General features: G+C 36.5%; 1 protein-coding gene across 1 annotated transcript in view; it reads right to left on the bottom strand.

Annotated features, from left to right (window-relative positions):
- The window catches only part of RP1 (RP1 axonemal microtubule associated), a 301141-nt gene that overhangs the window by 71431 nt on the left and 212768 nt on the right, over nucleotides 1-16942 (bottom strand). The window contains exon 26 of the mRNA XM_037031824.1: nucleotides 12929-13092. Within this exon, the coding sequence (XP_036887719.1) occupies nucleotides 12929-13092 (164 nt within the window). The remainder of the gene's footprint in view (nucleotides 1-12928; nucleotides 13093-16942) is intronic.

The raw sequence follows: 16942 nt of genomic DNA, 5'->3' as shown, positions 1-16942 counted from the left end.
AGACTTGCCAGCCATGGCACCAGCGCTGGAAAGGACACCCTCATACATCTATCTGTGAAAAGCAGAAAAGTTTCTGTCCATCAGAAAGAGGCAAGAATCAGCTAGAGACACAGGCATTCTCTTAAAAGGCCAACACACAAAATTTTGTTCATAGCCACATATTCTGGGCTCTTAGGCAGGAAGAATGGATCACAGTTGCATGAAGAGACTTTGGGGTTTATGGTTCTGGAGGAGCTGAGGGGACAGGCTCCAGTGTCTCTGTGTTGAGTCACTCTCCCACACTACAAACATAGTTTTTCTTGAGTGGAGCACTTCCTTCTTTGTGGCATCAGCCCCGGGGGAAAGCAATAGTCCCTCCCTCTGAATTCCTTCTTGCTCCACCATGTGGATGTTACAACCTGTTGAAGAATACTGCCAGAAGTCATTTCAGTGACCTAACCTATTGGGCAGCCTGATGGTTGAGGCAGCCTTGGTGCACAGTTTTATTCTTTCTGCACACACTGAGGCTGAGCAGAGGCAGTTACAAACTGTTGATGACTTGTAGCTCCAGAAAGGTCGCCCAGGGACAGTCACAGGTGATGTTTGACATTAGCTGCACTGGAGATCCTCCGAAGAGGCCCAGAACAAACACCCGGTGTCCAGTTTCAGGCAACATCACAGCAGCATCCAATAAGCTACACAAGCAGCATATTCAAGGGAGATATTGACAGGCACTGAACACGTCTGCAGCAAATTATGTTTTGTGTGGTCAGCACTAGCATAGTAGCTCAAACATTGTAGTTGGGATTGAACCTCACAGTCAACCAGCCTGATGGTTGATTACACTTGTGAAGAGGCTAATAGCAATCAAGACTCAGTTATAATAGAAAGGCCCACATAACCCACAAAAGGGATATACTTAGAGCACCCAGTTCAAGAAGACTGAACCAGTGGATCATCACAGACACTTACTATATAAGGCAACCACACAAAGACTTGGAGTTGTAGCAGAGCTATCCAATACATAGAAATTAGCAGAAAAAGGCAACCAAAGTAGGGAGATAAAAAAACAGGCCCCAAATGAAAAAATAAAAATATATATCCAGGAAAAAACCTTAATAAAATGGAGGCAAGAAATTTATCAGGTAGAGAATTCAAAGTAATGGTTATAAGGATGCTCAACAGCATGAAAAAAGACATAGAAACTATGGAAAAGGACCAATCAGAAATGAAGAATACAATACCTGAAATGAAGAATACACTGCAAGAAATACAGAAGAGGTTGGATGAATCAGGGGCTCAAATCAGCAATTTAGAAGGCAGGGTAGAAAAAACACCCAATCAGAGCAGCAAAAATAAAACAGAATTTAAAAAATGGGGATAGTGTAAGCAACATTTGGGACAACATGAAGCACAATAATGGCTGCATTATAGGGGTACCAGAAGGAGGAGAGAGAGAGAGCAATGGATCAAGAACCTATTTGAAGAAATAATGACTGAAAACTTCCCTAACCTGGTGAAGAAAACCCTATCTATCTATCTGTTCATCCATTCGTCCATCCATCCATCCATCCAACCATCCATCATCATCTAATCTCAGAGAGGTGAATTTGCTGAGAAGTAGAATGTTATTGTTTTTCAAGAGAGCTCTTTTACTGATCTCACTCAGAGAGATTGTGTTACATGTCATTGAGTTGGCTAAGACTTTTGGGAATCATATGAATGACTGATGCCCACAATGTTCTGTCCTCACAGCCCTGGTCAGCTCCTGTAGACTCATGCCTATGGCTTGTTTTGTGGAGTCAGTCCATCTCATATTTGTTCTGTTTCTTTTTCTGATGCCTTCTATTTCTTCCCAGCATTATTGTCTTTTAGAAAGAACCCTGCCTTCTTATGATGTACTAAATGTAGGAAAAGTTCAATTTTGTCATTTTTTTCCTCCAGCAATGTTTCAAGATTAATTTGCTCTAGGACCCACCTGTTCATCTTTCTAGCAGTGCAGGGTATCTATAGATCTCCTCCAGCACCATTTTTCAAATGAATTTTTTTCTTGTCAGTCTTTACTGCCTAGCTTTTATATGCACACATAGTAACTGGGAATATGAGGGTATAGATGATCTTAGCCTTGGTCACTAGTGACATATTTGCTTTTGATGTTCTTCCCTAATTCACCCATTTTTGCCCTTCCAAGTCTGAGCCTTCTCTTAGTTTTTGTTGGCTGAAGTTTCCGCTGGAGTTGATGACTAAACCAAGATAAGCAAAATTTTAAAATAATTTTGGTGTCTTCATTTCCTTTATTAAAGTTGTATATTTTTGGTACTTATGATTTTTGTCTTCTTGATGTTGAAATGCACTTCCATTTTTCACTTTCATCAGAAGTCATTTCAAATCAATGCTACTTTCTCCCAATAAGATGCTGTCATCTTCATACTTTAAATTATTGATATTTCTTCCACCAATTTATACTCCTCCATCCTTTGAGTCTAGCCCTGTGTTTTTGTATATGTTCTATGTACAGATTAAACAAACAGGGAGATGAAATATATACTTTCACCTGCAAGAAACCATTCTGTATTTCCATATTTTGTTACATAACTATTACAAATTCTATTATATAACTATTGCAATAATCAATATAAGAGATAAAAGAGAACAACAAAAAATAAGGAGATCTTTAACAAAGATTCAAGAAATAAAAGGGAGATATAAACCTAAATTAAGTAATACAAGAAGCCCAATAAGGATGCACATTATGTGAGATTATAAGGAATTAGAGAGTCTACCATAGTGTGAAGATAAACGGTGGCTCTACATATGGAAGCACTTTCACTTAAGTTTGTTAATTGACAAGAGGAAAAGGCAGTTAGATGGCAGACACAATAAGATAAAAAGTAGGGCCCTTCAAGTACAGAAAAATTACCTATTTTGAGTAGATAGAAGATGATGGCAGTGGAGAAACATACTGTATATAAGGTTAAAAGGTCAGATCATAAAAATATAAATGGAACCATTGATTTAATTACTGCCAAGAATCCCATGGAAAAATAGTTTGTTTGTTTTTAAGTAGAGCATGTCTTCATAACCTTGAGATTGGAAATTAGAATAAGAAGTAGATTAAGAACAAATATTTATAAGCTATTAGTTCTTTATAATATATACAGAATAATCAGTTTTGCTATAACACTTGTTTTAAAATGTGAATTTGTTCCTACATGATTGATGTATTAAGGGGAAATTTGAGCATAAGTGCAATTTTTACATTTGCTCAATATGTGCATTTAATGTATATTCTTGTATATAAATGAATGCTGGGTTGGCCAAAAAGTCCCTTTAGTTTTTCTGTAAAATAAAAAAAGCATATTTTTTCATTTTTACCAGTACCTATTGCTTTGGATATTTTAAGTATGTTGGCTATCTCCCACCATCGGCTTCCAGTGGGTGGAGGGCAGGGGTACTGCTAAGTATCTTCCAATGCATAAGACAGCCCCATAACAAAAAATTGTTTGGCCAAAATATCTATAGTACCAAGAAACTTTGCAAACTACTGTTGACACATTTGATCAGTCATGTCACCTTCTCCATGCACTGCAAAAATCTTTTTTTTTGCATTTCAGCTGCATTCTTTAAAGCTTTCTTGAAATAATAAAACATAATATGCCAAAATGTTGCTTATTTTCTTCCATCTTTCATATTAAAATGGCTACATGAAAATCCACCCATTTTGGTAACTTTTTTTAAATGCATGCTGATATGACAATTGTCACAATACCATCTAACAAAATTGTTTCAAATAAAGTTAAAAACAACTAAGCACTACTAGAACCATTATGCAGAAAAAACTAAATGAACTGTTTGGCCACCCCAATAGAAAGCTCCACTTAGCTGAATCAAGTTACATAAGACTGTAGAAACCACACACATACACACTTCAACCATCTATCAGCTCTCTCAGTGTATTGTGTGTGTTATAAGTCACATTTATCCACATATAGTATTAAACTTTCCTTCCACTTCTCAGAAGCTCTTCTTCTACCCCTTGACAATAACTCACAAGCTGTAATTTTTTTCACACCCATCCACAAGTAAACATCATGTCTTTTCAAGTAAAATGAGACATTTTTGTGGTATTTGTGTATTTCTTAACCGTTAACATGTAAAACTAACTACCATTTTTATTATGAACTGTTAACATGTAAAACTAACTACCATTTTTATCCAGAACAATAAAAATGGTAGTTAGTTTTACATGTTAACGGTTAAGAACACGTAACCATTACATGTTAAGAACACATTACCGTTTACATGTTAAGAACCATTAACATGTAAAGCTAACTACCATTTTTATCTTTTCTTATTTTTAAGTTGTAATTCCAGTTGTAATTCCAGTTTCATCCAGGGAGGAAGTGAGTATTGCTTTCACTTTCTACATTGCATCTTGGATCTCCTCAAACATTTTGGCTTCCTAATGAGTGGACATGCCAAAGTGGACATTACTCTTTCAGTAATCCCCCAATAAATTTTTAAAAAATCATTACTATTTAAGGTCAAAGTCTTTTTGTTTTAATATTTAGTCATTCTGAGAACATTTCCTTCTAGAAAACAGTTGTCTGCTTTCTGTAATTTATTCTGTATTGATGTTTTGGCATTGGTAGTTTATTCTACATTTAAGCAAAGAAACTTTGCTGGTTATTCCTGATAAGTATTAATATGTGAAAATTTTGTGTTTCAAATGTGTATGTTATTAGAAAATAATTCAATTTTTGTAACTGAAGAAAAGATTTAGTTAAGTCATCCCTGGGATCTGCTATCCACAGGAAAGTCAATTATGTCAGCAGGACACTGCTTAGTGCTGCTAAATTGAGTCAATGTGAAACATAACCAAACTCCAAATTTCAAGTTCACACACACACACACACACACACACACAAAGGAGAGGAAAGGAAAGGAAAGAAAGGTTCGAGGAAGAAAAAAAGAGATAACGAAAGAGGATGGAGAGGAAGAGGAGGGAAATAAAGAAAAGGAGAGAGAAATATAAAGAAAAAAGTCACAAAGAATTATGCCAAAATGAAATGACATGCTCACATCAGTTAAGCTAATGGCTAATCATTTGTAGATCTACATGGACATCTATCATTTAAACACTGAAAAAATCCAAGATGAATGTTCTATTACTTAAGCATTCGCTTGTTTAGTCTAGCCCAGTCAACCTAATCCTGGCTCCCTCTGTTTCAATCTCCTACTTTAGCACCCAGACATGTTTCTACAAAGATGCTCCACACCAGCAATAGCTACCTACCAACCATCTGCCAAGTTGCCTTCCTATCTTCACTCATCTGAGACATCATCTTAAATTTCACCCTATCAAGAAGTCTACCCCATTTGTGGGCAGGATCATAAGAGTTAGCCTCAGGAATATAAAGACAAGAATATTTTATAATTTATATAAAGTGTTTCAATTTGTAACTCTTTCAATAAGTAAAATAACATAAGGCATTATTGTATTGATTTCACAAAAGAGGGAATTAAAGCTTAGAAATGTTAAGTGGTTTGTTTATATTTACTTAGCTAGTAAAGGATAAGAGTTCAAACTCAAATATGTATCTTCTAATTCCTTGATGATATGAATTACATTTAAAAAGGCAAAAAAGTGTATTATGTATTATTCACTTTATATAAGTTCATTGGGATATTCAGACAATTGTGCAAGTACCCTATGAGTCCATAATAAATATTATACTTATTTATCTACAAAATTAATTGACTTCATACAGTAGTAAACCAGAAACAGGAAACTACTTTCTAAGAGTGAATGACTAGCCACTAACTTGTCCCAAGCAACAGAGAACACTATTTAGTTATTATAAAAATGCAATAAAAAGCTCGGCTAGGTCTCTGAGAAAGTTTATAAGTAAATAATAACCATACAAGACACATGGGATGCCTTTATTATGCCCTCAAGGTGAGGGCATAATATCAGAAGAATAATTCAACAATGAATGTGTTAGGTAAAAACAACAGGTATTAAAGAAATTCTAGCAGTCATTTCCATTAAACTGTCATGCTTTCAACAGATGTTCATGAGTGTCTGATGCATGCTAGTCAATGGATAAGGTTCAATATTTAGCAAATGAATGAGGTGTAGCCCCAGTCTAGAATATCCCCTCTGACTATTCTCTTAAAACTTTCCACTATAATGAATGGCTTGTTCTGATTTCTGTCTTGGTTATTTTCTGAGGATGCCTCATTTCCTTCAGCCTAGCTCTCAATGAAATTTCAGGTCCTCCTATATGCTGACTCACTCTATAGTCTATAGATGGTAGCTACCAAAATTACTATATGGTCTTTCATCACTTTGAAATTTCTTTCTTGAAACTAGAATCCTCTTCTGTGCTTTATATCATCCTACATTCAAGTGCCCCTTCAAGACTTGTGATTGGGTCAGGGGAGCATTAGAGTTTCCCTACATTGCCACATATACCATGAATCAGTTATACAAAAGGAAAAGTTTGACTGTTTTGACAGTAATGAGATAGTTAATGGTTCAACTCCACTTGGCTGGTGGCTGTTAATTTCCATTGGATTTGGTCACATGACATATTTTATTCTCAAAGTCACATTTACTTTGAGCTATTTCTTATTTTCAGGAGATAATAGAATCACAGCCATAAATTAATAATATTGATACAGAAATAGAAATTTCAATAATATAGAACAGAATATAATGAAGATAAAAATAGGTAGAAAAGGATTTACAGAATGTCATATTTAAGCCTTCTGTAAATACATTCCTCCATAGAATAATGGCAAAATTATTAAAATAAAAACTTTAAGACTCTGGAAATTAATCAAAGTCTTGAAACAATCTGAGTGGCATTTATTCAAAAACAACTATGAACCTTGGTAAGGACAGAAGGGTTTGTGCATTATGACTTGATCTACTCTCATTTTTCTCTACCCAGCTCCACAATATCCTTAAAAACAGCAACACTGCAAATATGGTAGCGGAAAAACTGCAGGAAGACATTTTACATACATACACAACATAGGCTAACTACTGGAAGCCAAAAGCAAGGAGAGAATCTTAAAAGCAGCAAAACAAATTATCACACACAAGGGATTTTCAATAAAATTAACAGTTCTCTTTCCATCAGAAATCATGAAGCCAGAAAACAGTAGCATAACATCTTCAAAAACTTGGAAGAAAAAAATTGCCAACCAAGAATTTTACATGCCAATTAAGACATTCCTAGATAAAGGGGAAAAAAAACAGAGAATTCATTACTGGTAGAAATTCCATTTAAGAAATACTAAAGGGAATTTTTCAGGTTGACTTAAAATGACACCAGACATAATTAAAATACATACCATCCAGAAAATTAAGAGTGCATTTTCTAGGGGAGGAAAGGTCCTTGTTTCTCCAGTTTTGCCCATTACAATGCACCTGGGGTTTTGACCCAGGTGACCTTCTGTATCTGGCCCATTCTTCTTGCTCTGCTCATTTCTAACTTCCTAGACTCTGGAAACAGACTGCAGACAGAGGTTTGAATCACAGCTCCACAATCTATTAGCAATAGGTGCTTGGATGCTACTGTTATAGTGTGAAATTTCTCCAAATTGAAATTAATAAAGAATGATATAAGAACTAGATCTCCAAGATGGCAGCATAGGTAAACATGGTTTGCCACCTCATACTACCACATCAAAATTACAACTAAACTTTAGAACATCCATCACTCAGAGCCAGCAGAAATCCAGTTGAATGGAGGTTCTGTAATCACAGAACTAAAGAAAAAAACACATTCATCCAGACTGGTATGGAGGGTGGAGATGCAAATATGTGGAACAGGCTGGCCCTACCTCCATGTATGGTGGATAAAAATCAGCAGGAATATCTTGGAAGCAAGGGGTTCCGGCCCCACACCAGGCTTCCCAGCCCAGGTTTCCACTGTCAGGCAGATAAACCCCCATGGCATCTGGCTGTAAAAACCAGTACACATTGAGTCATGAGAAGAAATGGATGGATTCCCAGGTAGTTACTCTTAAAGAATCTGTACATAGACTTACTCAGACTCATTCACCTTGAGCTTCAACATGGGAGCAGCAGCTTGAAAGGCACCAGTGGCACACAGGAAGGAAGTAAAGTGTCTGGCATCAGGGTGAGATCTTGGGGACTGCTTTTTCTAAGCCAGAAATGCTCCAGAAGCCATTGTTCCTCTTCTGAGTCCCACCCCAACAAAGCTAGAGAGCAAAATATCTGAGACTTCATCAATCTGGCTCACATCATTTGCTCCTCCCTAGTGATCCCTGAAACTCTCTGACCCACCTAATTTAAAGGCTCACCCACAAGGTTAATAGTGGCTTCTTGATACAAATGGTTTATCATGGCACATGGTTCTGATCTTCCTAAGTCATCTCAAACAAGAAGAGCTGGCATTAGTGAGGCACCATACCTTGCTATGTGGCTCCAGTCCTGGCACTAGCAGCAGCTGGCCTTGGTTCAGAGCCTGCCTCAGTAGGGCATCTTTAAGTACAGCACAATAAGGAGCCAGCTGCCCATTGCTTGATAGCTTATGCCATGTGGCCCCATACAAAACCCAAGATGCTAGAGAGCCCTGCTGAAGTAATCCCTGCTCTGTGAAGCTGGCCTCTGTACAGCTGATCTACCACAGAGGGTGAAGTTTGGTAGCATGTATTTATAGCCATCCTTGCAGTTGACTGGCCTGGGTAAATCTAACCCATTGACCTGCCAACAGCAATCAAGGCTTAAAAACAAGAAGAGAATATACTCAACCCGCACAGAGGGTGTATCATGAGCACTCAGCTTGTGTGATAGGGGAGGCTGTGACACTGGATCCCACAAGACACTGCATTAGGCCATGTTACCAAAACAGGAAGTCATAGCAGCTCTACATAATACATAGAAACAAACACAGAGAGGCTGCCAAATAAAAAGACAAAGAAGCATGGCCCAATAGAAGGAATAAAACAAAACTCCAGAAAAAAAACTGAATAAAATGAAGATAAGCAGTCTTTCAGATGCAGAGTTCAAACACTGCTTATAAGGATGCTCAAGGAACTTAAGTGAGTACATCAACAGATTTAAAAAGTCCAATCAGTAGACTGAGCCAAGAATCAAATCAAATATTTGGAACGTAACAAACTAAAAAAAATAATCACAACAACAACAACAAAAAGAACAAAAAATGATAAGGATAGTGAATGGAGTTTCTGGGACAAATTCAAGTGTTCCAATATCCACATCATATGGGTGCCAAAAGAAGAAGAAAAAGAGTAAGACAGTGGAAATCTACTTGAAAAAATAATTAGAGAAAACTTGCATAATTTGGTGAAGGAAATAGACATACAAGTCCAGAAAACAGAGAGTCTCAAACAAGATGGACACAAAGAGAACCACACCAAGGTACATCATAATCAAAACACTAGCCCTGGCTGGTGTAGCTCAGTGGATTAAGTGCGGGCCTGTGAACCAGATGATCATGGTTCAATTCCCAGTCAGGGAACATGCCTGGGTTGTGGGCCAGTTCCCAGCAGGGGACCCATGAGATGCAAACATACATTGATATTTCTCTCCCTCTCTCCTTCCCTTCCCCTCTAAAGATAAATAAAATTAAAAATCTTTATAAAATTAAAAAAAAAAACCACCAAAGGTTAAAAGTAAAGAGAGAATCTCAAAAGCAACAAGAAAAAAGCAGTTAGTTACCTACTGGGGAGTTCTTATAAGAATGTCAGCCAATTTCTCAAAAGAAACTCTGCAGGGTAGAAGGGATTGACAAGGAATAGTCAGATGATGAAAAGCAAGGACCTACAACCAAGATTATTGTATTCAGCAAAATTATCATTTAGAATTTTAGAACATATAAAGAACTTCCCAGATGAGAAAAAGCTAAAGGGTTTTATCATCACCAAGCCATTATTACATGAAATATTAAAGATACTTGTTTAAGAAAAACATTAAAACTATGAACAAATAAAAGGGCAATAAATATGTAATTATTAAAATTGAAGCTAAAAAACAAACTAAGCAAAAAGCACAACAGAAACAGAATAATACATATGAAGAATGGTTTAAGGGAAGCTACAAGGGGGAAGTGATTGGGAGAATGGGTGAAAAGGTGAAGGAATTGAGAAGCACAAATTGGTAGTTATGGAACAGTCATGTAGATATGAAGTACAGTTTAGGAAGTGGAAAAGCCAAAAAACTTTTATACATGGCCCATGGACATGAACAAAGTTGTGGGCATTGCCTGAGGGAGTGGGGATGCTGGGTGTAGGGGCAAAAAGGGGAAAATGGGGAAAACTTTAATAGCGTAACCTATATAATTTTAAAAGAAAATTAAAAGACAACCCACAAAATGAGAGAAAATATTTATGTCATATATGTAAAAAGAGACTCATATTTGAAATATATTTAAAAACTCAGACACATTAGTAAAAATATTAAATAATCCAATGAAAATGAAAGGATTTGAATAAGCATTTCTCCAATGAAAACATGCAAATACCCAACTAACACATAAAAAAGATGCTCAACATAATTACTCAATAAGGGAATAAATATCAAAATACAATGAGACATTACTTCATACACACTAGGATGGGCAGAATAAAAAACAGATAATAAAAATTTTCTATGAGAATATAGAGAAACAGGAACCCTCATACATTACTGGTGAGAATGTAAAAATGGTTCAGGTACCATGGAAAACAGTTTGACAGTTCTTCAAAGTGTTAAACATAGAGTTAACAAATGATGCAGTAATTCTATTTCTAGGTATTTCCCCAAGAGAAATGATAACATTTATCTACACAAAAACTCATATGTGGATATTCATAGCAGCATTATTCATAATAATCATACACATAGGTGAGAAGTAAAAACTATCTAAATTAACTGACAGATAAATACAATATGACATAACCATACAATGATTAATTATGTAGCCGTAAGCAATGAAATACTTATACATGCTACAAAATGGATTAACCTTAACATATTATTCTAAGTAAAAGGGAAAAGAGCCATACACATAGTCTCCATGCTTATGATTCCATTTATACAAACTATTTAGAACAGCAAATCTACAGAGATAGGAAGAAGATTCCTGGTTTTCTACAGCTGGAGGATAGAGGATTGAAAATTTACTACTAATGGGTATAGGCTTTCTTTTGGAATAATTGTGGACAACAAGGTGGTAGCTGTGTGGAGAAATACAAGGAGACTAAATGGTAATGGCAAAACACAATTAAACAATTTTTTAAAAAACATAAAAGTGTTCTAAATTACAGTGTGGTGATGGTTGTATACCTCTGAACATACTAAGCACCATGAACTATATTTTAATGAATGCATGTTATGGTATGCCAATTATACATTTTTTAAAGATTTTATTTATTTATCTTAGAGGGGAAGGAAGGAAAGAGAGAGAGAAATATCAATGTATGGTTGCCTCTCGTTCATCCCCTGCCGGGAACCGGGAACTAGCCCGCAACACAGGCATGTGCCCTGACTGGGAATTGAACCACGATCATGTGGTTCGCAGGCCCGCGCTCAATCCACTGAGCTACACTAGCCAGAGCCCAATTATATTTTAATAATTTTTTAAAAATTAAAATGTAACAAGTACAGATAACTTGCACAGATCCACAGTCATATACTGAAACTTGCAAAAAGGTATTGAGAAATTTTAGTTTAAAAATACTAAATACCACCCTGACCAGGTTGCTCAGTTTGTTGGAGCATTATTCCATATACCAAGAGGTTGTGGGTTTGATACTCTGTCAGGGCACATACGTAGGCTGCAGGTTTGATCCCTGGTCAGGTCACCTACAGGAGGCAACCGACAAAACTTTCTCTCTCGCATCAATGTTTCTTTTTCTCTCTCTCTTCCCCAGCCTCCATTCCTCTTTCTGTAAAATCAATAAATATATTCTTGGGTGAGGATTTAAAAAAACATGTTAAACAATTAAACACCATATATGACAGAATTAGATACCATAATTTGAAATGTGTATTAATAACTTAAGAAGAATTAAAATTTACCAATTGCTTACTATGTTCTGCCAGGCACAGTGCTATAAATTAGGCACTTTTAAAAAGTACTTTGTCAGAATGGGTCAAAAGTAATCTCATTTCTCAGAATTTGTTATAAGGAAAAAAGATAGTTTTGGTTAGAAAAAAAAGAAACTAAGGTAAAAAATATGTTCATTATAGGATTGTTTATAACAGTAAGACTTTAGAAGCTATTTAAATATCTATTAATAGCAAATGAAATGGCAAATTTTATTTACTCAATATTTAATTAATAAAATGTATAATTATGAAGACTATGTAGCTCCTTTTGTAAATAAGAAGCTACAAACCTGTATAGCAAACATTCATTGAGGATTTCAGGTACTGCACTAGATACTTAATATGGATTAATTCATTAATGATCATGATAACCCTCTGAGGTAAGTGTTATTGAGGCTTATAGAAATTCAGTAATTGTCGAAATTGCAAGCTAGTAACTGCTGAAGTCAGCACTCAAATCTTGACCACCTGACTCCTCAGACCACGTCTTAGCCATGGGGTTCATCATCTTTCATCATAGCATCACACTCCACAGATGTGAACAAGGGCAAGAAAAGAGTCAAAAATTGAGATATTTGACCTGACAGTGGATTAGAAGTACATTTTCTACTCTAATTTTTAGATACTTTAATGTTCATATACTTTGCTGCCTTTAGGCAAAGGAAAAGTGGGTAAGAATTAAAATTTTCTATTTCTTTTATTACTCTCATTTTCCAACTCCCTTAGGATAAATCAATTTTTTGCTTATCAATATATTATAATGCAAATGTAAAACAAACAGAAAAATCCTCTACTTCATCTTAGGGGATGTGGATTATAAGGTATCTTAACAAGAAGGTTATAGTATAGCAACTTTACCTTGAATATATCTGCGCTGTTAGCGTTAAACAGCTGGTGTTTCCCAGAACCTAAAATAATTGGACCTGAACATCTTACTGCTCCATAGACATAAAGCGATACTGTTGCTGAGGTGCCTGCATTTTCAAGATCCCCAGTAACAACAGTCACCTTCCAATCTCCTTCTGCAAAGGAAAAAATATATATAAAATTGTGGAGGAAAACCATATTAATATTAGGAAATGAGAGATTCTACTTAATCTACTTGTGAAATAAATACTTTGTGAAATCAAGACTAAGAAGTGACATCAGATAAACAGAGTGAGATACCCCCTTTGTCTCTCCCCTTGGTGTTTCAACATTTTAACCACTATACCTCAGCAAATATTCCTTGAACAATACACAGGCACACCTGAGAGATCTGCACACTAGAGCATTTAAAGGTAGGCAAATGAGAACAAACAGGAGAGGAGAACAGAGAGTAGGGTTGAGACAAACCACAGACACAGTGTGAAGCTGGGAACTCACCATGGGGCTTAGCTGGGAGTGGAGAGAAATCTAGCTGTGGCTGGCACTCCCTTCAGCCAGGGTGAGCACAGAGATTTGGTGGGCATTACTGCAGGAGTGAGCAGTGCAAGCTGCAGCTGAACCCAGAGATCTGGGCAAGAACATGGTGCAGGGGTGCTGCAGTGGTTATTGAGTGGCTGGAAGGGGAACAAAGACACAGAGTTCTGCCACCATAGATTACCAGAACTTCCCTTCCTTTGCCTTTGGTGTTGGGTTTCAGAACACACTATCTACAAACCCAAGAACTAGTACTACAGAACCACGATTTTCCCTGAGCAAAGGGTGTATTCCGTTACTCTTCCTTGGTCGGGGCACGTGGGAGACCTGTCAATGATCAGGTCATCATAACCAGGAGGGCAAAACAAAGAAGTCTACCCAGCCAACTCTACCCCCATGCATCATGGCTACACTAATCACAGCCAAAGGCACTGCTGGGGTCTCCATTAAGATTCACAGAACTAAGAAATGTTGTGATGTAATGCTATCTATTGGAAAATAATAGACAGACTTCTTTGTAGTAATCTGCTAAAGAAGTGCCACTCATACAGAGATTCCTAGACAGAGAAGGAACTCATCAAATACCAGAATAACCAAGGAAGCAAGGCAGCTCAGAAAACAAACAAAACTCCAGAAAAACAAACTCAAACACATGATAGTATGTGACATAAATGACAGAGAGTTCAAGATTGCAGTTCTGAAAATACTCAAGGAGATGCAAGAAAATACAGACAGGCAATTTAATATACTTGGAAAACAAATTAATGAACAAAGTGAGTACTTTATCAAAGATATTGAAACTTTAGAAAAGTCCTGACAAAAATTCTGGAGATGAATTACTCAATAAAGGGAAAACGTCAAGAATGAACTAGCAAGCATTGGAAATATAGTACACCAGATAAAGGAAATGATTAATGACATCATAGATAGAAACCTAGAAATAATGCAGAGGGAAGAAGAGATTTGAGCATGAAGTTTTTTTTTTTCTACGAGGACCAGCTGACTTAATCATAAAGAACAATATAAGAATAACAGGCATACCAGAAGAAGAGAGTGAAAGGGAACAGAGAGCCTCTTCAAACAAACAGTTGATGAGAACTTTCCAAACATATGAAAAGAACTAGATCCTCAAACCCAAGAAGCAAACAGAACATCTAGTCACCTCAATCCAAGGAGCCCTTCAACAAGGCACATTATTTTAAAACTATCAAAAATTAATGAAAAGAAAGACTTCTCAAGTCATCCAGTGAAAAAAAGAAAGTAACCTATAAAGGAAAGTCGGTTAGGTTATCACCAAACTTCTCAGCAGAAATTCTACAATCCAGAAAAGAGTGGAACCAAATATTTAAACTTTCAGAAGTAAACTACTGAAACAAAGAAATTATCAGCCATGGACAATATATTCAGACAAGTTATCCTTTAAATATGAAGGAGAAATAAAAACTTTCCAGACATATTGAAACTGAGGACATTTATCACTAGAAGCCCTCCATTGTGGGAAGTACTAAAGGGCATTATTATACCTGAAACAAAGAGAAAAGGTCACAAAATCACTCATAAGATCACCAACAAATTTACAGCATAAACAGGAATGATTTGTGACAACAAAACCGTAAGAAGGGAGGGACTATATTTCTGAATTTGCAAAGGAGGATGGACAGCACATTCAAAGCAAAAAATTACTGTATATGCCAAAATTTCTTTTTCATGAACTTAATAGTAACCACACACACAAAAAAAAATTGAGACACACAAAAGAAACAGAGAAAAAAGCATGTAATCCAATCAGACAAAAACAACAGTGAGGAACATAAAAGAAAAGAACCAATGGAGGCACAGAGCTACCAGAAAACAAAAGATAAAAGGGCTATAGGATATCCTCATACATCAATCATTACCCTGAATAGAAATGGACTGAATTCACCAATAAAAAGGCACAGAGTAGTGAATTGGATCAAAAAACAAAACACAACTGGGAACTTCTGGTCAAGATAGAGGCATAGGTAAACATGGCTTGCCTCCTGGCACAACTACAGCAAAAATTATAACTAGACTACAAAACAAATATTACCAAAAATCATCAGAAAATTAACCTGTAAAAAAGTCTATCATGGAATTAAAGAAGCCAAATTCATTCAGATAGGTAGGAAGAATGGAGACATGGAGCCACACAGATAGGTGCAGAAAGGTGCAGAGATGTGAAATGCTATTCCTATGCCCATGTCTGGTGGATAAAACTGGGAGGGTTACCTCAGGAATGAGGGATCTCCAAACCACACCAGACCACCCAGCCCAGGATTGTAGTGCCAGAAAGATTAAGACCCTAAAACTTCTGGTTTTAAAAAACAGTGGGGTTTGGGGCAGCAGAAGAAATTGTAGGATTCTCAGGAATTTCTTCTTAAAAGGCCTGCAATGGATTTAAGACTTCTGCAGATTCACTCCATCTGGAATTCAGCATCAGAGCAACAGCTGGAAGGGCACAGGTGGCATACAGGGAGGTTGAAGTAACTGGCATCAGGGTGAGTTCCAGGGGACAACTTCCTCCCAGAAAAAACTGTAGAGGCCAAGCTGCAGCATTATCCCATCAGCAAGCCCTCCCTCACACAGAGCCACACAGTGAAGACAATGGTTGCCTTGTCCTCACGATTACCTACAGCTCTACCCCACCCAACTTACCTACAATAGGCCATTCTACCAACACAGAGAGTCAAAGAAGCTCTACTTAATACACAGAAACACAGAGAGGCTGCCAAAGTAAGAAGACAAAGAAATATGGCCTAAATGAAAAAAACAAACAAAACTCCAGAAAAAGAATTAAAGAAACTGGAGATAAGCAATCTATAAGATGCAGAGTTCAAAAGATTAGATATTAGGATGCTCAAGTAACTCACTGAGCACTTTAACAGCATAAAAGTGAACCAGGCAGAAATGACTTTTACACTAAGTAAAATAAAGAAAAAATTACAGGAACCAATAGAGGAGGGATGAAGCCAAGAATCACATCAATGGTTTGGAACATAAGGAAGAAAAAAACATTCGATTAGAACATCAAGAAGAAAAAAGAATTTAAAAAAATGAGAGTAAGATAAGGAGACTCTGGGATATCTTCAAATGTACCAACATCAGAATCAGAGGGGTGCCAGAGAAAGAAGAGAAAGACCAAGAAATTGAAAATTTATTTATTAAAATAATAAAGTAAACTTCCCTAATTTGATGAAAAAATACACATACAAGTCAAGGAAGCACAGAAAATCCTAAACAAGATGGACCCAAAGAGGATCACACCAAGATGCATCATAATTAAAATGCTAAAGGTTAAAATATAAAAGGAGAATCTTAAAAGCAGCAAGAGAAAAGAAGATAGTTTCTTACATAGGAGTTCCCATAAGACTGTCAGCTGATTTTTCAAAAGAAACTCTGTAGGCTAAAAGGGACTGGCACGAGGTATTCAAAGTGATGAAAAACAAGGAC

This window comes from Sturnira hondurensis, unplaced genomic scaffold, assembly GCF_014824575.4.
Source record: "Sturnira hondurensis isolate 20B ecotype Veracruz unplaced genomic scaffold, ASM1482457v3 Scaffold0021209, whole genome shotgun sequence".
In the NCBI taxonomy this organism is placed as follows: domain Eukaryota; kingdom Metazoa; phylum Chordata; class Mammalia; order Chiroptera; family Phyllostomidae; genus Sturnira; species Sturnira hondurensis.
The sequence above is the reverse complement of the archived record's forward strand: the minus strand, read 5'-3'. Positions and strand labels throughout refer to the sequence as shown.